Source organism: Drosophila ananassae, chromosome 3R, assembly GCF_017639315.1.
Source record: "Drosophila ananassae strain 14024-0371.13 chromosome 3R, ASM1763931v2, whole genome shotgun sequence".
In the NCBI taxonomy this organism is placed as follows: domain Eukaryota; kingdom Metazoa; phylum Arthropoda; class Insecta; order Diptera; family Drosophilidae; genus Drosophila; species Drosophila ananassae.
In genome coordinates, this window is record NC_057930.1 from 12,897,126 (window position 1) to 12,924,927 (window position 27,802).

A 27,802-nucleotide genomic window follows, 5' to 3' on the forward strand; every position below is an offset into this window, starting at 1 on the left:
AGTGGCGAAACCAAATTGCAAAAAAAAGCACACACAAAAATACAAAATATATTATTAATAAAAGCCTTAGCTTAAGAAAAAAAAAAGGAAAAGCCAAAGAGTGTAATGGAAATGAAAATGAAATATAAATAATTGCAAACATTTTTATTCATAAATGAAAATGTGAAATGAAATGAATATGAGTAATCATCTATGGCAAGACACTTGGCGTTTTGGGCAATTACAATTTAATTTTTAAGCCAATCAACAAAATAAAGTGGAAAATCCAGCGAAACATGAAAAATGCTTGAATTCAATTTGAATGGGAAAACAATTACCATCCGCTCCAAAAATTATTATTTGTTTCTATGTTTTCAACAATTTCAGGGTTTTTATTCAGTTTTTGTGTTTTTGCATAATTTATACATACACATCGACATATACATTTATATAACATAACACACACATGTACATTGTAAAACTAAACAATAGTTTTGGTTTATCAATTCCGATTCCATTTCCATTCTTTTGTTTACTTTTGGTTTTGGTTTAATAATATCACTCATACGCCCCGTATGATGCTTCGTCCATCAAGACTCTTCGGAAGGTTCAACCTCGTCATTAGATGGCTCTGCTGGGCTTGTACCATTTCCATTAGGTTTTTGGGGAGGTGATTCCGTCTTTTCCTCTCCCAAATTCACGGTCGTCTTGGAATTGTGAAGTTCCGTCTCCTCAGGAATGACCTTTCGTCCTTCCTGATCCTGTGATAGTCAAAAATAAATATAAGGTAAGTTTTTTTCGAATATTAAAGTTTCTCAGCATAGCAACATGCCAGATGCTTGTTATCCTTTTATGATTCCACCATATGCACATGCAATTAGCAATTAAAAGGTTAAAATGCATGCAAAAACCATCTCCATAACGAGAATCAAAATTAACCAACCAATTTCCAACCAAATAAAAATAAAAACCACAAAAAGAATATTGCAAAAAAAGTGGGAAAAAACATATCGCGTTGAGCAGTGTAAAGTGCTATTTACAATTTACTCAACCAACTTGTTTTTAGTTTTTCCTTTGGCTCCCGCAATGGGATTTTCATGCACATGCGGGCAAGTATAATCGACATGCATGCTAATTTGAGTTTTGAACATGAAATTTAAGTGGCCGATAAATTATATTTAATGGAGTTGCAGTCATTGGCTTGGCTCGATGGCTGCCCGAGTGTTCCGCTAGTATGGATGCAGTAATGAGCAATTTCGATGCGGGACTATAAAATTGTGGTTCCTATTGAATCCTGAATCCTGTCGAAAGCTTTCTAATTAAAAGGAGTGGTGAACCTACTGTTTATGTTAATTAAAAAGTTTTCACTATGTATAGATAGTTTGAAAACTATTTTTTACAATAAATGTTTGGTAAAGAATGTTTTTTAGAGAGTTTTTCGGGAAAGAGTCGGGAAAAGAACATAAAATTAATAAAATAGGGTATCTCTACATTGGATATATACCAATTTTATGGTCCTTTGCTTCCCCATTCGAATTTCAAATGATGTTTTCCTTTTCCTCCAGCTTCGGCTCAACTCTCGATGAGTGCGCTGCATTTCATAAGCATTCCGGCTGAGTTCGCTTCGCATATGCACGAATAAACTGCACGAATAAACTGCAGCAGTTGCACCGAAGGCTATTTATTTATATTATTTTTCTTCTTTTCCTGGTTGCCATTTTCTCCTGTTTTTTTTTATCCTGTTTGTATATTGTTGAAAGGCATTTACGCGTCATCAAACTTTTTGGATAATTCGCTATGCATCGAACGTAGTTTTCTCGTTGTTTGGCTTTTTATTAAAAAAGTGACTGGGGGTGGGTGTGTATGGATGCACTTTAGTATAAAAGTGGGGTACTGGCCTTGCAGTTGAATGCACAAAAGTTTTCCCACAAAACTCGGGCACACAAGCAAGTGCACCCCTCTGTATAAAAATGCGCATCTTAAGTGCCATGTGTGGCTGAGTGGGAAAAGGAAAACTCAAAGGAAAATGGGGGGAAATGAGCGGAGACATGACAAAAAAAAATTTTTTATTTATTAATAATAGATACATAGGACTGTAGAAGACTGAGAAGCTTTTTGAAAACTTTAGCAATATCTGAAGTTTCAATTAAAAAAGAAAAATTAACTTCTTATTTGGTTATTTAAGTTTTTAAAAATACACATATTCTTCAACTAATTTTGGATAAAAAACAAAAAAATGTATATTAAATGAAATTTGGTTTGAACAATTTTTCCACAGTGCATCGATAGAGAATAAGAAGGGAAGGACTTTTTATAATGTTTCTGCTCAGTTCATTTTGCGCTGCTTTTGTTTCCATTCCTTTGTTTGGTTTCAAGTTTTTCTTCCTTTATATATATTTTTAGACCGCCTCCTGTGGCCCAACGACGCCTCTGTCCTTTGAAAACGCTCACAATGGGCATTACTTACGCGCAATTTCGCGTTCACTTTTTGTGCGTTATGTTGAAGAAGTTATTGGCCTCGATAGACGAGCTAACAAATTCATATAAACGACTATAAAGTCGTCTCTGGCCAAAATCAACAATGACAAATGTTGCCAACAGCATCGAATTACGTGGCATTCATTTTGCGATCATTCCCCATAAATATTTCTATTTTTTGTTCTTGATTTTTTTTTCTGGAGCAAAGTCCGTTTCCTTTCACACACATCAATAAATCGTTTTCATAGCAGAAAAAAAAGTAAAATAAATAGAAAAACCAGCAGAAAAAGAAGAAGTATATGTGCAGAAGGACAAGAATAGAGAACAAACCGGAAATCGTAAAAGGAAGTAGAAACATACAGAAGTACATATGAATGGGAATACATGGAAATGTACAGAGTTGCCTTGGCAATGGCAAAAAGTTTAAGATCCATGGGGTTTCTTTTCATTCTATGGGTTCAATAGACCAAGGCAGTGGTAAAAATTAAAGAAAACATACAACTAATTTAAAACTTTAAAAGTAAACTAAATTTTTAATAAATTACCATCAATAGGGATTGAGGAATAAATGATTACATTTCTCTATAAAATTCTTAAAATGTTATGCTTACAAAAAGGTAGTTTAAAAGACTAACTAAAATAAAAAAGATTTTTAAACTATTTCTTAATTATTGAAAAATATTAAAAAAAAAACAAAAACTTTTTAATTGACATTTTTGAACCCCATTGTTCCTTGAAAAGTTTAAAATCTTTTGCCACATTTCGAACAGACGATGCCCTCTTTCAATGCCCTACGATGTTTGTTTATTCGAGGCCATTGTTGTTCTTTTTGCACTTTTTTTACCCCCATCCCCACCTAGTGACCTGTCACCCATGCCTGCCCCCCAGTTGGCCCAACCTTTTCTATTTGGCAAAACAAACATTGTTGCTTTTTTGCAACAGCTGTCATTGTTATTCTTTATTGTCAACTTGTATTAAGTTCAACAACAAATCATTTGGCGTAAAACGTAAACAAAATCAAAGCGCACAAAAAAATACCCCCACATACATACCCCAAAATAATACGAAAAGGACAATTTTTCAAGTCCCTGAATAAAAAATAGAAAACTTTAAAAGTGAGAGGGTAGTGGAGGAAAATCAAAGCTAAATGGGATGTGAGACGATGTGTGGAACCAAGCTCAAATTGCTCGACGAGTGTGCAAAATTAAACTAAACTCAACTAAGCGTGTTGCAAAGAAAGCCCTGGACTCGAGGGTATAATCAGGGTAAGAGATGTAAAAAGGGGACTAAAGAGCTGGCCAAGAGGAGGTGGAGATGGAGAGGCCACCCTGTTTGTGGGTTATGCACATAAAAACAAGTGATGGCCAAAAGTCAAATGGCGCAAGTGCGGGCTTTAATTCAACGAAATAACTTAATGCCCGGATGGCTTGGCAAACTGCGACGTTGGTGCCAGCCATCACCCAAAAACACCCATCCGAAAATAAAAAGGAACCTAAAAAAGCTTCAGCAGCAATGAAAACTGCACATGCCATTGCATTTCCCCAACAACTTTACACTATAAATTATAAGAATTATAAATTTTTAATAGTTAAGTATTGTTTTTAACAACATCTTCTGGAATAAAATAGTTCTTATTATTTTTTTTGTAATTCGATGGTTAAAGTTTTTCACTAAAATTAAAGTAATTTAATAAAGCTTTTTTTTTCCTGTGCACTGCTGCAATATCTTGGTTCCTGAGCTGCTTTTGCCACTGCCATGCCCTCTGTTTATTCGCATTCAACGCTGCATGCTTTTGGGCGCTTGCAACCCAGAACAAGGACTGCCAGGAGATGCCAGGACATGCCATGCAGTCGCTGTTACATATGTCTGTGTGCCAAATTACTCTTTTCGAAAGGGATATACCGATAAGACCGATTTGAGTAATATTATCTTTTAATATAAATTAATTTACTAAATAAAATAATTTGTTGATCAAGAGAGGAAAATATTATTAAGTGTATTAGTTAAAATATTTTTTAAAAAACATGCACAAAAAAGGTAAACTAAAATTCGTTATTATCATGCTTTTGTTTTTCTTTTTTGGCTATTTTTGTTATTTATTTCATGGTGTTGTTTTTGTTGGATTCTTGTACATTACCATTAACATGGAGCTGGGTATTACGGATAAATCCACAGCGGGTATTGAAGTTAACAAACCACTTGGATACTTTTTCATGCGGCTGGGAAAAAATGTTGATTCCACGCCCTGTTTGTATGCGAATGGCATTTTTGGCTGTAGCATATATTATCCGCACACATGTATAGTAAAGGGAACTGCACTCACACACACAATTACACACACTCCCATACCCACAACGATTTCCTCACACCCACACTTAGTCAAAAACACACAGATATGTGAAAATCCAATAGAAAGCTCTCAGCTCCCCCTCTTCGGATTCGGATTTTGGCAAATTTATTTTGCACAAAGCGAAGTTTTGGTTCTGCAACCGGACTGTTGGCCTGCAATTTGCAACTCAACTCCCCACTGTGGCTGCCACGCCCCCGATCGTCCCCAATTCCCAAACAAAATGGTAGAAACCCCTAACTTAAGTGAACTCCTGGCCTTTCTCGGGAGTTTTCGGCTTTGTTTCGGTCTATTTTGCAACTCTGTGATGTGTGTGGAGGCCCAAACTGTCAGTTCGGTCTGTCTCTCAGCAGGAATGTTTTTTTTCTTGCAAATTCCATGGTAAAAACTTGGTCTTGTTCATAAATTCATTAATTTGTTATTTTTATGTTTCTATACCCCAGACCCCAAACCATAGCCTCCAGCCCCCAGCACCCATTAGTTCTTCTTTCCGGTGCAGCCACATTTGATTTATTGAATTATGGTTGCCTAGTTGCCATAAAAGCTTCGCTTCAAAGCATTGAAAATTAATTACAAAATTAACTTTGACAACCAGCCTTGGCAAAGGGGGGGTGCTCGTGGCAAAGGATAAAGAATAATCAATGGCTGGGCATATATCATTGAAAAGTTTTTAATTAAAGTATAGACCAGATATTGTCTACTCGATGGTAATTGCAGTTTCAAGTTGCATCTGCAACTGCAATAAATTAATCGGCAAAAATGTAAACAGAAGCTTTCTGTCAAAAGTATTTAAGATTATTTATTAATAATGTGTAGCATGATTTATGGCGAAATAAATGGGATTAAAGCATAATTCGAAAAGTTACTCTGGTGCTTCTTTAAAGGCACCTTTCCAATGCAATTTTCGCCGTTTCTAATAGTCCTCCTTTTCACTGTTTGGGGATCCAAAGCGAACAAAAACGGTTGGCCCGGAGCGCATATGCCTGCCTTGAAAACAAAAACCAATAAACCCGTTTCAAATTCAAGCTGCAAAATATCAGGAATAGAGGAGCAACTGGGAAGCCAAAGAGAAATCGAATCCATTGGAGCGGCATCAAAAGAAACGACCGCCCAACAAAGGCAACCAAATGCCAAACACACAAAACAACCGTCCTCCCATTTGCCTCTACTCTGCTAACAAGCAGCACTGAAAAAAATGCATATTGTTTAAATAAAATTATAAAACATAAAGAGCTTTAAAAATTGTCTACAAAAGACTAACTTATTTCTTGATAAAAATTATATAAAAATATTATATAAAATGAAATGATATTTTTTTCAAGTGACTTGAAGGATCTGAGTTGGGGGCGGATGCAGTTGGACCCCGGTATCCGGTTGTCAAGGCGAAAGCCAGAGAAAACCAGAGACAGGAAGCAGCCGGGGACAATGGACGCGAGGCAGCATGCTAAAAAGTTATTGTGGCAACAGATGTTGGGTATTTAAAAACCAAACACGACCCAAAGCGAAGCCCCCTTCAAAGCCCAGCCATCAGAAAAGCGAAAAGACTGAAAATCAAAACAATTGACAGCAATCAGCGAGATACAAACACGCACACACACACACACTGGCATACACACAGCAAGGATGGGGGTATAAAGGACTCACCTCCAGGACCACACCCTCAAGGGCTGGCTGGGAAATATTCTTAAGATTGCTGTGATTCAATTTCGGGGCACTGTCGGCCCGATTGCGGCCCAATGATTGATTCGACGTCTTATTATCGGCCTTGCTCAGCATCGAGTTGTTCGAGGACTTGTGATTAATCTCCAATGCGGAGCGCAGGATATCCACTTTCGAGGCACTCCCAATGTTTCCATGGCGGGGCACTCCCCTCAGGGACTCCACATTGTAGCTGCTCCGGCGCACTGAGAGATGGTCGTGGATGTCGGCCTGAGGGATAACAAAACAAAAAAATTCAATTTAAATTGCTTCATCCAGAAGGATCATTAACAAAATAATCCCCGGGTAAAGACCTGTCAAATCGTCAAGGATACTGAACCAAAATGGATGTACATTTCAGGGAAAGAGTCCAACAGGACCTTTGAATTTTGAATAGAAACAAAGGTCCTTATTCTTCTCAGATATAATCGTCACTCACCCTCGATCCCCGTGGCAGTGATGACAAACTGCCAATCTGATTGTATTTAATCATCAAACTCAATCGCTCCAAGGACATGGAGGTGCCCTGCTCCTTGGTAGCGGGTTCAGTCAGTTTCTCGGTTTCACCATTTTCAACAGCCTCCACCTCCTCCTCGGATTCCTCGGTGGTATGATCGAATTTACGGAGCCAAATCAGATGGAGGAGCCCGTAGGCGATGCCACCGACCACGGCCAGGAGTCCCATGTACCGGAAAGCATCTCGAGTGCCAAACTGACCAATGAGGAGGCCGCCAGTGAAGCTGCCACTACCTCGTCCTGGAATGGCAGACAAACCAAATGTGATTACATACACTTAAAGTGCCTCATTAGAGAAGTGCACAGAGAGAAATAAATGCTATTGAAGTTCTTAAAACCATATATAGTTCTAAAATGTTACTTTGAAAGTCTAAGGATACTCCTTTTTGATTTATTATTTTAATAAAATAATATTATTATTTCCCCCACTGCATAGAAGCTTAGGTACTCACCCAAACTGAAATGAGCCATGCCCAGGACACCAATCAGAGTGGCCAGTAAACTTTTTGGGGCCAGAATCGAGCAGTAAGTTGCCGCCGCCACCCACATAAGATGGCAGGATAACGACTCCATGGCCTCGAACGGAAAGCACCACCAGGCATTCCTAAGGATATGGGGGATAGGTTGGAGTGGGTGAAATAAGGGAATTCAATTTGGAATTGCATTAGTTCGACATGTGACCGGCATTATTCGCACTCACTCGATGAAGGAGTAGCCGACCAGGCGGCCGGCATGCGAGAAGAACGCAATGATAATCAAGTTAACGTGTCCAAAGATGCGTGTGATTTTCTCCGCTCCATATAAGAATGGAATGCTGCTGACAGTGCCCACAGTAATGGTAATACCTGACCACAAATAATCATAAAAACCGCCATTTTAGACCACTAATGATAATGAAATCCAACTTACCCAACAAATAGTTGGGAGCACCCAACTCCTTAAGATACAAAAACAGAAAACTCTCGATGAAGCCCCAGAAATTTCCGAGAACAAACAAAAATATAATGAAAGCTATGACGTGCGGCATCTTGAGCAGATTCCACAGATCTCTGAAGACATTATCCGCTGGAAGTTTTTCTCCCAGCGGCATCATTAGCACCGACATGGTGGATATCACCAACAGGACATCGTACGTATAGAAGGCAGCCGAGTAATCCGTGTAGCCCAGGCCTCGCGAAGAGTAATCTATCATAATGCCAGTTATCGGGGAAAATATAGCCATGCCGATACTGGAGAATAAACGTTCACGACCGAAATCGCCGCCAAACTTTTCAATCATAGTCAGGGCAATGGGATCCATGATGGTGACACCAGCCGACAACATGGTGGTGGCCAAAAATCTAAGAAATGTTAGTATTAATAACAAGACTTAATTAAATAAAATTAACTGCATACCTCAACAGGAAATAAACCCAGAAAATAATCTCATCTGTTTCCTTATAGTCCGGTGGACAGATTTCAGGAGCATTCATGGTGAAAGTGCATCTCTGCATCATGCATTTGAATGCCCCCGATCCGGCATTGGATATATTCGTCCTCCTGACCAAGCCGCCGCATCTGAGATCAAGGTCATCCATATCAGTGAGGTTTATAAAGCCCTTGACCAAGTTTTCCCGACCGAATCGCTGAAGGATATCCGTGACTGTCTCGTTGGCATCCTGTTCGATTTCCATGCCCAGTTGCTCGGTGGGATCGGCCAGATCGGGATGCATTTGCAACATGAAGTATGTGGCATCATCATTGTCGGAATGCACCCAACTGCTGCTCTCATTCTGTTTCTTGGTGGCATCTGTGGTAACTATTGAAGAAATATAATAATTTTGTGGAAAATAGTTGGCAAGTCCCTTACAGTCAACAACTAATTTAAAGGTCCTGAGCTTAACAAATTTTTCTCAGCTTACTCCCATCTAGTATACTGTAACCATGTACTGTAATTCTGGGTCTAAAATTTCCATTTCCAACTCTATTCCCCGCTGTGCAGTCGTTAGATTTTCACATAATCAGACAGTCAGGAAAATTGCTCTAGCTCCTTGCCTGCACTTTTCTTTCCGCACCCCTGAGGCGCAGGGAAATCTGAATCTGATTCTGATTCCTATGCTGAGTCCGAGCAGGGTCCTGTGCCCCTGTAGTGTCCCGCTTCCCGTGTCCTTGCCATGCATGACCAATTTCCAATTGTGCCAAGTGTCAAGTGTACAGCCGAGTGTAATGCCATCATGTTTAGTTAGTTATGCACTTTTGTCTGCTGCTGTTGTGCTGTTTTGGGCCCTCCTTTTTTTTTTGGGAGGAGGGAATTCCCAACACATTGTGTTTTCTGGCCAGGACATTAGCAAAGTTTCCGACTCTTCCGGACTCTCCGTGTCAGTAAAATGGACAATGGTGGTGGCGAAGTTTTGCCAACAACTGATGTACATACCCATATGACTTATGAGTAGGACATGATTTAGGTTTCGAGTCCATTTTTTTTGGCTTGGTGTTGGGGGAATGATGACTTCTCTCATAGAAACAAATGGCTGGAGCTTAGAACATGTTGATTGATTGATTGTAAAAGGAAAACTTCGCACTCGGATAAATCCAAAAAATAATTTTCTAAAGGGAGAATTTGTTAAAGAAGTGCTCTAAAGTTTCGGTACATCATTCACCTTAACAACAGCTGCGCCAGTCATCGGACAACGCACCGTTTACTCTTAGATATTCTCCTCAAAATAAGTGGAAAAAAGAAGCACTTTATCTACCATTCTCTATGGGAAATATTTTTATTTTATTCTAGATCTTGAGACTCTGCCAGGTACTCCCAACTTGTCGCCCACTTTTAATAATGTGGAATAAAAACGCCTTTTGAGAACTTTTTCCCAGGGAATACGAAAAAAGTTTGTCCCCTAAACTTTGGCTTCCCGCAAAACGTCAGGCTTTAATGACAACCATCGGACTCAGACAGGTTGAATTATACTTATATATATATATAGTTTCATGGAGAGGCGAGTCGGTCTTTTGCTTTTATGGTACAAGTTGTTCTCGACTTCCCTGGCCCCTGGTACCAGTTCACAAAAGACGGAAAACAAACTAATAAAAGTAAAACACACACGGACAGGGGAAAGAACATGGACGCAGACACGGACAAGGACAAGGATACGGACAAGCATAGGAGGTGGAGATGGAGCAGGACATCGATAAGGTGTCGGGGCAGGGAATGGTAGAACATTGCAAGTAAACTGACTGAAAGAACAAAGGCAGCAACTAGAAGCAAGTTGCAATGATGCACTTGGAAAATAATTCTATAAAAGTGTGCTGAGAAATACTTAGAAATCGATCACATAAAACTCAAGCCAAGAAGCTAGAGGTTCCTCTAACACCATGTACTTTAAAATATAAAAAAATCATTAAAGGCTTCTAATATTTTTCTAAGTGGAAAGCTAAAAACAGCGATAATAATAACGCTGCGGTCAGCCAGGCGGACATGGAAGGGTTCAGTTCATCACGTCACTTACAATTCAATCCCTGCATGGACATGGCTGACAGCTCGGCTGATGATGGTTGCCCCGGCCCTGGATCCTGGTCCGTGTCCTTGTCCAGGGGCTGTTCCTTTAGCTGGGACATTGGCGGGAACATGGTCGATGACATATTAAGTACTTCTTGGTATCTGCTCCTCGTTTGCGTTGCGAATAATGCTGGCAATGATGACGCCGGCGATGTGGTGGTCGATGTGGCCGGGGGTTGTGATGTACTCGATTCGATGCCCAACACTGCACCACTCGTTGTGGTTGCTATTGTGGTGGTTGTAGTGGACGGGGACCTTGGTGTGGTGGTCGTTGGTGGGGCGGCGTACGGGGGAGTACTCGTGTAAAGCTGCGGATTAACTTGCTCCTGCAACAAACAATAGTCGACGCACTGGTGCACGGCCAATTCCAGCTCTGGCTCCTCGGGACATTCTCTGCTGGGGCATGGCGACCACCAAACCTGGTTAAAACAAAAAGCACACACAAAAAATAAAATATCAAAGGAAAACACAATAGAATTTATTGGAAATTAGAAATGGAGAAAAGGATTTGTGCAAGCAGAAAGATGGTTTGCACAAAAGCTTCAAATATCCTTGAACATTGGCAGGGATTTGGTGTATCGATTGTTTTTGGAAATTTGTAACATCCTTTCATGGGATTATGGCTTTAAAAATTGTTAATATTTTAAGAAATAGCAGTAAGATTTAAAATGTTAATAATTATGGGGAATGGGTATCCTTGTAAAGTGATTCCAGCTCTCTAGCAAGAGTTACAAATCAAGTAAGCCTTGGAAATGGTAAGAATCATAAACCTTTGTCGAGTAGGCCCTGTAATTTAGTGTCACGGCAATCGTCTATAGCTTAACACACTTTCCTACTTTAGGTGGTACTACAATAGGAGTAGGTTATTCCAGTTGGAGAAAAAATAAGTCAGATATCGTTTCAATATTAAAAAGAAAATAGTTATGTCTTCGTTGCCGAGCAAGACCTGGAGCATCCAGTTTCGTGAGCTGGCCAGCTCGCCGATCACCATTATAGCCATGACCTGTGTCCTGGGCTATGTGGTCTACATGAAGACTCGCCGCCAGCACGGAACCTACGACGATGAGGACTATGAGGCTGCGGGACTAATCAAGAAGAGAATTACCCCACTGAAGGGTCTGCGCCTGACACGCATGGAACTGGCCAAGTACGGCAGCCAGAATGAAGACGGAATATATCTGGTGGCGCTCAAGGATGTCATCTATGATGTTTCGATGTCAATGGACTTCGGTCCTGGCGGAAAATATTGCAAGATGGCCGGCACCGAGCTGACCCTCTTCACCGAGAGACTCGCCTACTGGGATGGACGCGATGAAGAGTCCGTTTTTTATGAATGGAAAATGAAGCTAGACGATTTTTTCAACGTGGCTGGACACCTCATTGATGGCGAAGTCAAATCCGATGAGAAAAAGGTCGAAGATGAGAAGAAACATTTGGGTGATAGACCAGAGACTGAAAAGGATAAAGATGAAGACTCGGAGGAAGACGATGAGAATCCTTCTGAGGACGAGAATTTTAAGAATCTGGATACTATTCCGGAAGAGAAGTTACACGAGGCCGGAGACACTATAATCTTGGATTCTGAGAACCCGAATGCCGATGCTGCCAATTTGGAGATTGAGATTCCAGAGCTATCGCTCAAGGACTTGCCTCCACTCGATGAGGGAATCAATTCCGATTGTGACTCCTTGCGCACCGCCTACGATTGTCTGCCAGGCCAGGACGATCGTAACGAAGAAACTGACGACACCGAGGACGATTACTGTGAGGCCAACCAGGGCGATAACGATCCCGAAGACACTGAAGACAATCCCGCAACTGATGAGGACTCTCATGCTGCGGAGGCCCAGGCCACCATCAATACTGACATAAGCTGGAACGATAGCGATGCCACCTTGGTGGCCACCCGCTAAACCAAACAAAATCTCCAACTCACATCGCTCCATTGAAATCCAGACGAAAGTGCCACTTAACCCATCATAAGCCACATATATGAACTTAAGCCCTCAGTCATAATAACACCAACATAAATAAATATCTCTTCGATTTAATGTGTATCTGCATTTGCAGCGGCTACACTAAAAAACAAATATGTACTTTTATATTGATTTAAAAATAAGTCAGATAATGTACATAAAAAAACTTTAGTTTGAGTTTCAAAGGACTCTGCCTTTTTTTGTTCATAATCTTGAAACCCATATATTGAAAGCCTAGCGGCTTATGGCTCTTTTTAAATACCAACGATTTCGCACTCTGCACACTCTGTTGGTTGTGGGTTCGTGTTTCTGCATATATCCGTTGCCAATTTTAATGAGAATTCAATAAGGCTCATCCAAGGGTTGCAAGGGCCTGATTGGGTGGGTGGTGGAGTGCCGGAGTATCGGCAGTGTCGGGGTGAACGCCTGCAATAATAAAATGGTAATTTCCGTTTTCTGCCGCCATCGATACGAAATAAATTTATGCCAAACGGCAAACCGAACTCGGCTCTCTATAATGGCATAAAATAGTAAACCGCAAGCAACAGGACATGGCTACAGGAACAGGTCCTGGTAAAATGGGAAACTGGGGAATAGGACATGCTACATGCTACGAGAATGGAGATGTCCAGCGAAACGTGCGGCATGAACACAAATGTAGCCATAAGATGCGTTTCCAGGCCCTTGTGGCAGTATACAATTGTTCACAAAATAATAGGGTATATACGACTAATAAGCCATTTCTTTTAAAAGGATAATAAAAATAAATATAATTTAATTTGTTTAAAAGCTTGAAAGAATTTCCTAAAAGTTCTTTTAATACACAGATACCTAACTTTAATGTTATGCTTTCCGGACTTGCTAGACTTTAAATTGAATAATTTCCCACTACAACTTAGTATCAAATAGAGCATTTAGCCTTCGTCTAGTCACCGTCTGTATTTTTCCTTTTTGCTGCAGCTATTTTAATGGTGTTATTGTATTTTATGGGAACATCATAAATACAAATTCAATATACGTCCGTGCCAAGTGCCGTACAAATGGAAGGGAATGCGTGTGTGAGAGTGTGCGTATCTGTGAGATACATTCGTGAAATGCTGGGGCACCTTTTTGGCCAAGGGCCACCAACCACGCCCCCTCCTCCACCGTTACCAACGCCACCGGCTAACAAAATCCAATCCTGGCCCTTACGCCTCCCGAAAATAGCAGTTCCATTGCGTTTCATTACGACTAACGGCAATGGCCTGTGAGTGTGAGCACAAGAAAGATTTTAATGTGAGTGTGGTAGTGTGTGTGAGAGTGTGTCCTGCCTATGTGTGTGTGTGTGTGCGGGTGAGTGGTGTGCACTTGTGTTGGTGTTTTAGTGTGGCTTAAGTGCTGGCGAAACGACACTAAGATAAATGTACGTGATACACACATGCAAGGGCACTCGCACTCGAAGAAACCACCCGAAAATATCCCAAAGATATTAAGGATAATAGGTTTTATTTATGAAAAGTATGGGCTTTGCATTATTTCGAATAATTGTATATAAATCAAACTCTTTATTCTTCTAAATAAGTTCTGCAATAATTGAATCTTGTTCATCTTAGTCATGGAAATTCTGTATATTTTTTATCAAAAACATATAACTTTTAAATTTAATTTTTAATAAAAATAAACACTTTAAAGTCTATATATAGAATAAATAATTATTGGTATAAGATCCTAATATCTATAAATTCTAAAATAATAATCTTGTTTTATCCTTGTACCTTTTTTTTCAAAGAGTGCTTGTAAACCTGATGTGCACTCGCTTTTAAGTGGATTTTTGCCTGTTTTTTTTTTTTTTGTTGGGAAGGTGGGGAAATATTGTTGGGAAGCTGCTGGGAAGAATCCCCGAATCCCTCTTGTCCTAGAGAATCTTGTAGTTGGTTCTGGTGAACTGCTTCTAATGCGTTCCGTTCACTTGTTGGCTGTCAAGAACGCCTCGCTCTGCTTCTGTCATTTTCTATTTTCCATTTTCCATTTGAATTTGTTTAGCCCCGGCTCGCACTCAATCGGAGGATGGGATGAGACCCTTTACCATAATATCCTTGCAATGCAGTTGTTTGTCCGTCCCCCTGTCTATAATTCGATTTATGTAAAACTCTTGTAGTCTGCGTAGTCTAGTACTTTGCCAACTGCTGCTGCTGTTGCTCCTGCTGCTCCTGCAATTTACTGGCAGAAGGACTCTCCTTGAGAGCGGCTTGTGTCCGAATGCAATTGCCAAAAGGTGTGAGACTGACTCCATAGAGAATGCAATTTCAAGGGGATTGAACACAGAGCTGAACAATTTGAACACCGTCGGCTAAGTCCTCAACATACATACGTATGTATATCCACCAAAAACCACTTCTTCTGCCAGCCATAAAGCATGTACTCAAATTTGTTATGCCACATCTGACCAGCTTAGTCGGAAAAGCCAAAGGACGACCCAAAGGACACGCCATAACAGCCAACAGTCGGACTCAAAGTCAGAGTCGTTTGCATTGATATGATCATAAGCATAAAACGTACATATTCTTCATGTATATATCGATATCAATAAAAAGAAAAACGCTGAGGGAAAACAGAGAAATTCCGATTGGTACAACAAATTTCCTTGAACCATGACGCCCTCCGCCCTTTCGGATGGCTTGACAGTTATTTGCTTTATTTCGATGATTTTACATGACGCAAATTTATGCACAAATGCAGATATAGAACCAGAACCAGAACCAGGACCAGAGGCATCGCCAGTAGCTGAACCGAAACCAACGGCAAAGTGAACAAAAAATAAAATTGGAAAAAACGGAAGGACGATTTCATCTGCATTGGCAGGGTGACAAAAAACATATATCTATATGCACTTGAAAAATATTTATTAAATAATATGAATAAAGTTAAAAACTAATATTAGTAGTGCAAAAAATAGTTACACTTATTAGATTTAATTTTTTAATATAAAATTAATAATTTGTTTATCCCTATTTAAATATTCCTTAAACTATAGATTTCTTTTCCACTCAAATGCACACTGCGGCACTGGCACACCGCATACACTGCGTATACGTTATATCGGTGTGTATGCTGTCTGATTGTGTATCCGCCCCGTGTGCGTTTGTGTGTGCGCCAACATGTGGCATGCTGCTGGGAGCTCAGAAATTGGCAGGATATGGCTGCACAGGAGATTTCGACCCGTTTCTCGCAAAATCGCGCAACGCGGCAACGTGCCACGCATTAGATACACACACCAACACAACCAAGTCCACGCGCCATCCACACACCCACACACACATCGCATCCGCATCAGCATCCTTCTCCACTCACAGATACAGTTGCAGGATAGCGTATTTTTGTACGTGCGTAAAGTGTGTTGGGTGGAAGCGTGTTGCATGTGGCAACATTATGTTGCCGTTGCCACGAATAAATGCCGGCTTTTATGTAGTTTGCTCCTGCCACATCCCCTTAGCCGGGATGGCCCTCCTCAGAAATAGAGACATGCCGTGACTGTGAAGTGATGCCATTGTGAAAAGTGGGAACGAGAAGCTTAAAAGGAGCTTCGATGGGCTAAGAGGATGCCGAAGATTTTTGGTAGTTTGCTTTCCACCATTGCCTCTTTTCGGGGAACGATTTAAAAAAGGAAAAACTTTGTATTTTATTTTCAGGCAGCAGCGAAAAATCATTCATTGAAACGTAAAGGCAACTCATTACCGGAAACCAGAAGCCAAATGAATATTTTTTATAATAGGTATTAATTATGGCTTTAATGATTTATGTTGTCTATTTGGTTTAATAGCAATTCAAATGAATAATAATAAATAAACATTTTATCATAGATATTATATCTGATATTAATCATAAAAAAGAGTTTAAAGGATATACTGATTACTTTATAGAAAAAACACATAAGTTGATAAAAAAGGAGTCACACTGTTAAATTTTACATTTTAATTGAAGGTAATTCGAAACAATTTCAGCTCATGAGAATAATTAGCAGCAACTTCTAGCACTCCTACTCAGCTCCACTCACTCTTATTTTCACTAATCAGACTCCTTCACATTCGCCCAGTTAACTTTGCTCACAATGCAGTTAAAGTCATTGAAAAAGTAGCAAAAACTAGATATGTATGTATGCAACTCGGCAAAGGCGAGAAGGACGAAGGATGCACACAGAGTAAACATGAAGTAAGCGCATTAAAACAGTACAAGAGCAACAGCTGTTTCCCAGGAGCAGACGAGTAACGCATCCTGCAACTTTCCCTGCAGAATAGAGCATCAGTGGATGATGGTGGTGGCTGGAGGTGGTGTGGAAACCGCAGCCACATCATTTTTAGCTCTTAACTAAACAAGCGTCTAAAGATATTTGCCCACGCACCTCAACCACAACGCCCTAAGCAGATTACAGCCTTCGACAAACATTAAACTAGATTGAATCGAAGTTGGATGTGTTTTATGCGATTGAAGCTGAAAATTCTTAAGGGATTAAAGATGCCACTGAGAGGATACAAATTTCAGTCAAAGAAATAGTATTTAAAAACTTTTAAGGTTTGAACCATATATAGATTGGGATGGAGGGGCTAAAACTTTTTTCTTAACCTTTATTATTTATATAATATCTATTTAATATTTAATATTTATTTAAATATTCAGTTCAGTGTGACACACTTACCTCAATATCGCCACTATCTGGATGTCTCAATACGAACGCCGAGGGCACCACGCCCGGAATCTCCTGCTGCGGTATAAAGAGCAGCGAGTGATGGAAAATCGCATTCAGCAGCAGACTCATCACAACGACCGGTTTGTATTTGCCAAATTTGTCAACGAGGAAACCTGCAGGGAGCAATAGAGAAAGGGTTGGGTGGTAAATGGGTGGGAAAATGTAAGTGAAATTGCAGCAAGATGTTTTGCAACTGCATCAGTGGTTAAATGTGGCTAGAGGCATCCGACTTCATGTATTTTTCATTTAAACTGAGATGTCTACGATTTGGGGATTTGATTGCTTCTTTTTAGGAGCTTAAATTCAGTTTAAGATTGATTTTTGTGGCACTTACGCTAAAAGGTAATTTCCTTCTTTTACATTTAATATAAAGTATTTAAAATTTGCCTTTTATTTCCAAACTTGGAATATAACTTTTTATTACTCCCCCATTTCAATACAATCCTTTTGATTTTTATTGCTCTACCACTTGGCATATTCAATGACTATCAACCTTGTTTATAACGCTAGTGGAATGATCAAAATTTTGATGTCACAACTTTACGAGAACGTTTTCACTTAGCTCACATTTTATATATATTTTCCCCTCACAACTTTTATGTCCGACAATTTGACCAGCTTTATGCACTTTTCTCTACTCGTCCTCCTGCCACGTCCTGGCGCTTTTTGTTTCACTTTTAGTGCATTTCGAGCTACGTTTATCTGCAGCCCGTGGTGTTCACATAAAATGTATAAAAACCTTCGCTGTCGCCAACATTCCATACCGCAAATGCATTTTAAAAATGCGAAAGCAAATAATAAGAATGGGGTTTAAAAAAAAAAGAAAAAGAAAATGCGACCGCATGATGGGGGCACTTCACATACAGACAGTCAAAGGAGAACAACAAGAACTTTGTTTAATTGTCATTTAAACTGCGACTGAATTAAATTATTCACCCTCGTCCGTAAAAGTGGCTGGGACAAAAAAAAATATAAAAAATAAATATATAAAAAAGATAAACAATAAAAAATATATACATTTAAAGAACAGTTGAAAAAATGCCATCCAGTAGAGAGAACAAAATGAAAAATCAAAATCAGAAAAAGTTGCAACATAGAGGGAGATTTAAGTTTATTGTTTGAAAAAAACTATTGTGGCTTCATTTAGTATAAAATATTAAATGCAATTAGTGCTTTAATTTGAAATTCTTCAATTCAAATCATTTTTTTTTAAAGCTCCAGATGATGAACTAAATTAGACTTTTGGTTTCTGGTCATCGTTTTTATGCTCGGATGGCCAAACAAAGCAAAACTTTTAATTGAAATCTATGCAGCTCGACGCTAATTAAGATGAATTAAAATGATTTTCCCCTTGACCCCTGGTCGCCGCCCCGATACTCACCTGTTATGGGCGGGCTAAGAAATGTGGTGAAGGGCAGGGCCAGGTAGATAATTGCAATCTCCTCCACCGTGAGGCCAATCGACTGCATGTGAATTGTCAGGTAGGGCAGAAGGGAGGAAGTCGCTGAAAGGAACAAAGAAGTACAGATTATTGTGCGAATTATTGCGAATTGAAGAGGAGAACTTAATTATGAATAGGAACTGGGGAGATGGGGGAAATTGCTTCAGTAAAATGATGGAATTTCGTTTTAATCAAGCTGATGGAAGGAAATTAAATATCAATAGAGGTGGATGATAAAGATTATAGAACATATCTCATTTTTAATTGCTTTTCAATGGCTCCTAGTTTTATTTCTAAAAAATTCTCAAGAACTAATTAAGCTAAAGTGGCTTATACGTAATTTTCGTATTATATTTTTCGATTTATTTCGAATTTAAACTGAAGGTATATTTTAAAGTGCTGTACAATCGACCCATCCAACAGGGGCCGCAGATAATGGTCCCTTGAATTTCAATAATTTATGGGCATTAACGCTCCGAACACGCGTCACGTGGCTGCAGTCAAAAATACGAGGAGAATCGGTAAAAATCGTGGCGATGATGGTGGAAAATAAAATGGCAGCAAATTGGTCGAAACGGAACAGGAAGATGTTACGCCTTCCACTCGGCCCATCCTCTGTTGCCCTTGTTGGCCCCGATTTTCGTGGACAGCCTTGACCAATTTAAATGCAAACACGCCAAGGAAACCATCAAGCACGTAAAATGGGTAAGAGTGCGTGTCCTGAATGAAATTCGTTTGTTTTAAAGTGCAGTTAACACAAGGCCTATCGGCGGAAAATGCAAAAGGGCCATTTTTTAACGTTCAGGAACAGGCATCGCCTCAGATAATTAACAATAATACGCTCGACATGTGTGTGTGTGTGTGGGCTTGTTTGTATTTGCTGAATGCAATAACAATTAATTGCTCGTATTGCCGCCGCCGCTGCCGCTCGGTCTTCCGGAAACGGAAACGCAACCATGTCAGGGCTGTTTGGCTTGCCGGCCTTTCATGTTCGTTCGTTTGAATTCTCTCGACCGGCGCTGTAAACTTTCCACTCAGCCAGTGTACCCCACTTCTGGAAGCACTGGGATCTTCTGTTCCTGCCACGTTGTCATTCGTAATTAATGTCCCAGAGTCGCCCTCACCCCTTTGTCCATTTAAATTCCTTTTTTCCATGCGCCACTTTAATAATAATTATTCCGTTTATACGTTCGTCTGTCGCATACGACATTTTCAGCTATGCACAAAGTTTTTAGTAGCAACTACACCCAGTCCTCCACTCCTGCCCCGCGTCTATGCAATTTGCATCTGTTTGACTGACACTGCCACTATATTGCACTTTATTTATGCATTTTTGAGCAGACACGCCAGACAGGGCCATGACAAATGCAGCAATATTCAGCAAAAATATTAATTGCAATTCATTTTTTACTGCTTTATTGTTATTAGAGGGTTTCCGCCAACACAGATTGCCAGTGGAGTGTTATTAGATATTCACAAAAAGAACACATTTCGTCACAGTAATTTAATTCTGTCAGTTTCAAAGTGCTCTCTATGCAAGTCAAAAAATAAAAATCACTGCATTTTATTTCTTATTCATTTCGTTTAACTCAAATAATTTATGAACAATATTGTAAAAAAAAGAGCCTTAATTACGCAGCTTAAAAAATAAAGGAGCACAATAATGAAAAAGTAAATTGAATAAAATGGAAGCGCATTGCAGGAATAATTGAAATGAATTAATTAAAAAACAAGGGCTTCATCAGAGACAAAAAGTACACAGTTTGTATTATAATTTTGAATTGTAAAAATACTTTTAAAAGAAAAAAGCTTTAAGGAAAGTAAAAAATATATAAGAGCCATTTATGCAGAGATAAAGAATAATTTTCGGCCATTCCTTTAGCCAATTAAATGTATTTTATGAACATTTATGTTATAGACTAATTAAATTATTATTTAAACTTTGTACTGCCCAAATAGCCAAGACGATTATAAATAAAATGCCGAAAAGGAATCCTCGGCTCAGCTTGACTCAAATAAAAAACGCATTAATACTCATTTTAGTGACAATTTGAGTTTAATGGCATAAGACAACAAACAAGTGGGCGGGCTACAGGGGGCAGCAAAATCTTTTTGCCATTGACCGCCAGCAAAAAGCGAAAATGGCGCACGGTCAGAAGACGGAGGCAGCTACAGATACAAATAACAAATACAAACAAAGATACAGATACATCGACATGCACACTCTCAGATACAGATACAGATGCCCGTCCAAGGCAAATCAAAGTAAACCTTTCTCAAGCTTAAATCACATAAGCTAGATTTATTTACAAAAGCCATCCACACACACATACAGAGAGAGATGAAAATTTGGAAGACGGGGTGGGTCTTATGAATGCCTAATTGCCACACGCTGGGAAAATCTGCTCAATGTGCATCGGACTCTAACTGAATTTATACAAATGTGTTACATATTTTCCTCAGCCTAATTGATAACTTCCGACTGGCCCCCATATTTCGGACCTAATTTTCATAGAGTGTGATAATGAATTCAGATTCATTGTCATATACAAGTTTTCTTTGTATTTTTCCATTAGTTTTCCTTGTAATTTAAATATTTCTACATTTTTATGAATAAATTATACAATATAAAATGAAACATGTTTCTACAATCTTTTAAAACTCTTTATTCAATGATATCTTTGGGTTATCTTGCCCTGCAACCAACATGTCGTATGCGTGATATATTTATCTGTAACAGCAATGGCTCAGCAATGTCAATAACTTGGCCATTACATTTAGGCCAGTCCATTTTCAGCAAGGTTCAGCACGATAAGAGCTACATCTAATTGGTTTTTAATGTGTTTTTTTATATAATTTTATGATTGATGGATTACTCACCGCCATACATAACGAAAAGTGTTATTTTCAGCATAATCAGGTTGGGATTAATTCCATGGCGCTGGCAGAACTCCCCGAAACGCGATAGTTCGACCTTTTCGGTTCTTATTGGCTCGGTGGCCATTTCCTCGTTGACCATTTTGCCCATTTTAACCGCTTTTTGTTGACAGTTTTGAAGTTCGTTTCAATGAAAAGCGGCCAACGGCCAACGATCTAAGGTTTCTCGGTCAAAACACACACTCTCACTCACACCTCCCACTGGAACACAGATGCACAAACAAAACCACCCACACTAATACATGATGAGACACTCAAAATTAAATCTCCCGCTTAGTTAGCTTTTTATGATTTCTCTCGTTTTGTGTGATTTTGATTAAATTCAATTGAAATTTGTGATCATCAAGACGAACTAAGCAAGTTCTTGCTGCTGCTTGTAATATATTTCTTCGTATATTCCTTTGTATATCGTTGTATGGCACATAGTTTACTTTCGAATACTTTAATATTTATTTTTATCTTTTTAATGCAGTTTTCAAGGTTTTCCTCCACTTCATCCACTTGTACTTTTTTTATATATTTTTTTTTGTCCAATCTAGTATTCCTGTGATTATCCGTTTGATTATTTTTTTATCGCTTGAACTTTCCCAGTCGCCGTTCGCTTTGTGACTGAGCTGAGGAAAAATGAAAATCTCTTATCAACCCCCTGAGATATATCTCGAGATCTCAGCTATATCTCCGCCCACACTCACACCCGCCCCGAAAAGATCATCATTATGATGATGCTGATTCTAACTTAAATTGGTTGCGGTGTCTGTGTTGGTGCCAGATCTTGGGCTCTACGTTGGTTATGGTGTTGTTGATGCGACAAGATCGCCGGGAGATAATGTCCCCCGTATTAGTATTTCGTGAATGGAGATAAAAAAGCCAACGAAATCTGAAATCTGAGCGACGGCTGACGTGCGACAATGTCGCGATCTCCGCCAGAGTGACTGACATTCAGTGGCGAAGAATTGCGACAGGGGGTAAGGAGAATTCCGGCAGAGAAGAGCCAGCAGCCAGCGAAAAGATCACTCGGTAGGCCAAGGTTCATACAAACCCCAGCTGATATAAGCTGACAACCAAAATAAATAAACATCAAAGCGGAAGAAAATGGTTCTTTGATGTAGAATTAATATGGTGTTTAGGATAGTATACTATTTTAATTAGAATTTGTTGAAGATTTACTTTATCTCACACTCTAACATCAGCCGTATTCAAAGGCCGAAAACAATTCAATTCTCCACTCGAAAATTTCAACATCGATGGCCGCGAAACTCTTGAAAATATTGTCTCTAATATATCGTTTTAAAATCACAAAAGTTCTATGCATTTCCTTGAAAGGATTTTATATCCCGAAGCTAATTTTGTAGCACAGCAAACCGAAGCAAAGACCGAACAAATTCGACTGATTGACAACGAACATAATTTCATAAACTGTTGCCGGGTATATACAAAAATAGACAAAAAAGACTGATAGTAAATTACATATGATAGATAACGAATAAATGATTTGAATCAAAGCACGTGTTCGTGGCTACCCGGCCTGACAACAGACCAGCAGGCCAGTTTTCACATTAATTTTTTCGCGTGTCAGGAAATTTATGCCACATTGACCCGTCCTAGCCTCTTTATAAAAAATGTATGCAAATAATAAACCTTTATGTGCAGAGATTAGCCGGAATTAGGCGGCGTTTCCTGAAGAAAGTTCATAATTCTGTTTTGTAAGTTAAGGCAGCCAACGGATAAGATAGTGTGATTCCATCTTATGTGTCATGTGAGTGCAAAGTATAATATTTAAGTTGTCTCAGAACAGACATTTTCCCAAAAGAAAATAGTTCGCAGAAGCCACAAATATGGTTCAATATTTGAAGGAAATATTTAGGTCACCTTATGGTGCCTTAAATTATACTATTATTTGTGGAAGATTGAGCCGTGGAAGATATTTTTATATTTTTAGCACGCATCTATCTGGGATGGATGTGGGATATCAGTATCAGGGACTAACACAAACATGTTGTAAAACAAAATACGTAAGCAAAGTTGTCCCAGACTTCAGGCACTCGTTTGTGTTTATTTTTTCATATATATTTTTTATTCTTTTTTATCAGCAGTAAGTTCAGGGCAGCCTGCAACCAGAAGCTGGAACGAAATCAGAGTCAGAAGCCTGGTTATAAAAAAGGAAGGAGAACATTGCACTAAAATAAGAAAATACTTTTTTTCAATATATAAGCACAGCATAGAGAGAGACTTAAATTGCTTCTTAAAACCCCAATAGACCCAATCCAATAGCAGCCCCATACGACCCAGAGTAAATTCCCTGGCAATTCCCATCCGATTCGCAAAAGGAATACCTTAAACGATTTGTGGATCGATTCTCCGTCGATATAAATTTAAATTTGGGAATAAAATATTTTTTAGATTTTTTGTGAAATTTTCTGGGGAGTCCCCTTCAAAATATCAAAAATAAACGATTGTGGATCGATTCTCCGTCGATCTAAATTTAAATTTGGGAATAAAATATTTTTTAGATTTTTTGTGAAATTTTCTGGGGGGTCCCCTTCAAAATATCAAAAATGCGTGGGAAGCCCCATTTGACCCCGATCGAAGGCCATATCTTAGGCAATTCTCATCCGATTCGCAAAAGGAATACCTTAAACGATTTGTGGATCGATTCTCCGTCGATCTACATTTAAATCTGGGAATAAAATATTTTTTAGATTTTTTGTGAAATTTTCTGGGGGGTCCCCTTCAAAATATCAAAAATGCGTGGGAAGCCCCATTTGACCCCGATCGAAGGCCATATCTTTGGCAATTCTCATCCGATTCTTAAAAGGAATACCTTAAACGATTTGTGGATCGATTCTCCGTCGATCTGCATTTAATAAATAATAAAATATTATAAAATATTTTTTAGATTTTTTGTGAAATTTTCTGGGGAAATATCAAAAATGCGTGGGAAGCCCCATTTGACCCCGATCGAAGGCCATATCTTTGGCAATTCTCATCCGATTCTTAAAAGGAATACCTTAAAAGATTTGTGGATCGATTCTCCGTCGATCTGCTTTTAAATCTGGGAATAAAATATTTTTTAGATTTTTTGTGAAATTTTCTGGGGGGTCCCCTTCAAAATATCAAAAATGCGTGGGAAGCCCCATTTGACCCCGATCGAAGGCCATATCTTTGGCAATTCTCATCCGATTCTTAAAAGGAATACCTTAAAAGATTTGTGGATCGATTCTCCGTCGATCTGCTTTTAAATCTGGGAATAAAATATTTTTTAGATTTTTTGTGAAATTTTCTGGGGGGTCCCCTTCAAAATATCAAAAATGCGTGGGAAGCCCCATTTGACCCCGATCGAAGGCCATATCTTAGGCAATTCTCATCCGATTCGCAAAAGGAATACCTTAAACGATTTGTGGATCGATTCTCCGTCGATCTACATTTAAATCTGGGAATAAAATATTTTTTAGATTTTTTGTGAAATTTTCTGGGGGGTCCCCTTCAAAATATCAAAAATGCGTGGGAAGCCCCATTTGACCCCGATCGAAGGCCATATCTTTGGCAATTCTCATCCGATTCTTAAAAGGAATACCTTAAAAGATTTGTGGATCGATTCTCCGTCGATCTGCTTTTAAATCTGGGAATAAAATATTTTTTAGATTTTTTGTGAAATTTTCTGGGGGGTCCCCTTCAAAATATCAAAAATGCGTGGGAAGCCCCATTTGACCCCGATCGAAGGCCATATCTTAGGCAATTCTCATCCATTTCGCAAAAGGAATACCTTAAACGATTTGTGGATCGATTCTCCGTCGATCTACATTTAAATCTGGGAATAAAATATTTTTTAGATTTTTTGTGAAATTTTCTGGGGGGTCCCCTTCAAAATATCAAAAATGCGTGGGAAGCCCCATTTGACCCCGATCGAAGGCCATATCTTTGGCAATTCTCATCCGATTCTTAAAAGGAATACCTTAAATGATTTGTGGATCGATTCTCCGTCGATCTGCATTTAAATCTGGGAATAAAATATTTTTTAGATTTTTTGTGAAATTTTCTGGGGAAATATCAAAAATGCGTGGGAAGCCCCATTTGACCCCGATCGAAGGCCATATCTTTGGCAATTCTCATCCGATTCTTAAAAGGAATACCTTAAAAGATTTGTGGATCGATTCTCCGTCGATCTGCTTTTAAATCTGGGAATAAAATATTTTTTAGATTTTTTGTGAAATTTTCTGGGGGGTCCCCTTCAAAATATCAAAAATGCGTGGGAAGCCCCATTTGACCCCGATCGAAGGCCATATCTTAGGCAATTCTCATCCGATTCACAAAAGGAATACCTTAAACGATTTGTGGATCGATTCTCCATCGATCTGCATTTAAATCTGGGAATAAAATAATTTTTAAATTTTTTGTAAAATTTTCTGGCAGGTCCACTTCAAAATCTGGCTGTGATGTGATCCATTTTCATTTTGCCAATACGCAATTTTGAAATGCCAAGTTAATTATAAATAAGAAAACACACTTTATTTTTAACACAGACCAGTCAGAAACAATAATCGAGGCTCGACTAGATTGAAAGTCACGTTGTACTGAGTTTTGATCCATTTTTCGAAGGATCTACAACATGCCCCTGGAAGTATGTGGTGTTTTCGTCCTTTATTAAAAACGCAAAAGGACGATCGAATGTAAAGAATACTGGAGCTGTTGCCCAAGATATGTTCACTGGTGCTACAATAATGAAAATAATGGAAATAAGTATCAAAATTTAAACAAACAGTCCATCTATACCCACAGGATACGGGCATTTCAGCGCCGTCTTCTTTAATGTCCAGGTAGATATTGTGTGATATCTCGCTGACCCTTGAACTTGACTTGTCGGCAAACAGGTTGTAATCAGCCTTTTTCGTGAACAGCTGTCGTAGACCAAGCTGTATTTTCAAATAAAAATAGTTACAAATAAACAATAGATATTTAAAATTAATACCTTTTGAAGTACTTCCGCTAGATTTCTCTTGAATTCGATGCGAAGCTTGGGCAAGGCAATAATCGCTTCTACGGTGTTTAGTGGCTCTGAAAAGTCGATAATTTTTTGCTCCATCTCCCAGAGGCCATCCACTTTATTGGGCAGAAATAAAAGTAAGGAAATCTGCGAACTGTGAAATGGTAGCTCGACTACAGTAGCATTAAGATCTGAAAAGTAGGCAGCCCGAAAGATGTTCTTCTGATACATCATCTGCACGGAAACTTGTTTACTTCTCGAGACTTGGAAATCAGCCTTTTTCGTCTTTTTGGCATCGAACTCGTACTGCCAGCCATCTGTCAGAGTAATGTTATTTGTAAACATAGCTTTGAAGATATCATTGCCATCCTGAAACACCCATTTGTTAGTGATCGATATCAGGGGCTCGGCACTTTTTGGTGTGATATTGGAATCCGCCTTGAAATTTTCTTTCAGTAACGATTCATAATGCGGACTTAACGGATGGCGATTTTCGTAATGCACCCGATTAACCAGTTTCAATTTTTCCAATAATTTCCGATATTTTTCGATCAAATTGATTTTCTCCTCGGAAAAGCCTAGAAGGGTTTTCAGTTCCTTCGCGGATTCTCCCGCGGCTGCCATGTATATCATGGACAAAATACTCCCGACGGTAAAGGGCGATACTATAATATTTTCATTGGGATGATCCTTGGCAATCAACTGGTAAAGATTGTCATGAAATTTTTGTGCCAGAGTCAACGTGGCAGTGACTAAAAGCCAATCTGAGGGGTAAATCTAAATAATTAGACATAGATGGCATAAAATTCTACTTCACTTACACGACAAGTACCTCATGATCAGTAGTTAACAACGAACTGAGAGGCTGGGATGTCTAGATCCCATAAACTATTTAACTCTAGTAATCCGATTAACCATGCTTTGGACACAATAATATTTTTTACACTGCAGAAAAGTTCAAGCGCTTAGATTTGTATTTTTTTTTAAATTTAAATTTGAGAAAAGATTTTTGTTTTAAGAATCTGGGTCAGCTATCCGTTGTTTCAAACTTTATTGAGGATTAAAGTTGAATAGACTGAAAATTATAGCGAAAATTAATGTGAAAATTAAATAGTCTTATTATTTAACCCTTATTAGAAAATACTCTTTTTATATAATCCTTAAATTCAAAATCCTATTGTATTATTTAAA

General features: G+C 38.9%; 3 protein-coding genes across 6 annotated transcripts; 1 reads left to right on the plus strand and 2 right to left on the minus strand.

Annotated features, from left to right (window-relative positions):
- Positions 1 to 468: 468 nt before the first annotated feature.
- LOC6498674 lies at positions 469 to 22,736 on the minus strand. 4 transcript variants are annotated; one of them, XM_001963260.4, is made up of 12 exons: positions 21,574 to 22,736; positions 18,634 to 18,756; positions 17,202 to 17,365; positions 10,504 to 10,972; positions 8,414 to 8,816; positions 7,928 to 8,358; positions 7,719 to 7,863; positions 7,471 to 7,622; positions 6,942 to 7,258; positions 6,449 to 6,733; positions 4,595 to 4,702; positions 469 to 740 (listed from the first exon to the last, which is right to left on the minus strand). In XM_001963260.4, exons 1-12 carry the CDS (start codon positions 21,719 to 21,721, stop codon positions 570 to 572), a joined length of 2,916 nt encoding a protein of 971 aa, XP_001963296.1. In that variant the 5' UTR covers positions 21,722 to 22,736; the 3' UTR covers positions 469 to 569. The 4 variants fall into 4 exon arrangements, with proteins under 4 accessions (XP_001963296.1, XP_014762237.1, XP_014762236.1 ...); XM_014906751.3 differs by lacking the exon at positions 4,595 to 4,702; XM_032455005.2 differs by lacking the exons at positions 469 to 740; positions 4,595 to 4,702 and adding an exon at positions 2,204 to 2,673.
- On the plus strand, positions 11,341 to 12,717 carry LOC6496840 (prostatic spermine-binding protein). Its single transcript, XM_001963261.4, has one exon. It carries the CDS (start codon positions 11,477 to 11,479, stop codon positions 12,464 to 12,466), a length of 990 nt encoding a protein of 329 aa, XP_001963297.1. The 5' UTR covers positions 11,341 to 11,476; the 3' UTR covers positions 12,467 to 12,717.
- Positions 22,737 to 26,113: 3,377 nt separating the features above from the next.
- Positions 26,114 to 27,501, minus strand: LOC6498673 (serine protease inhibitor 42Dd). Its single transcript, XM_001963259.4, has 4 exons — positions 27,433 to 27,501; positions 26,597 to 27,375; positions 26,405 to 26,540; positions 26,114 to 26,340 (listed from the first exon to the last, which is right to left on the minus strand). The coding sequence occupies exons 1-4, from the start codon at positions 27,446 to 27,448 to the stop codon at positions 26,192 to 26,194; spliced, it is 1,080 nt and encodes a 359-aa protein (XP_001963295.1). The 5' UTR covers positions 27,449 to 27,501; the 3' UTR covers positions 26,114 to 26,191.
- Between the last annotated feature and the right edge of the window lie 301 nt (positions 27,502 to 27,802).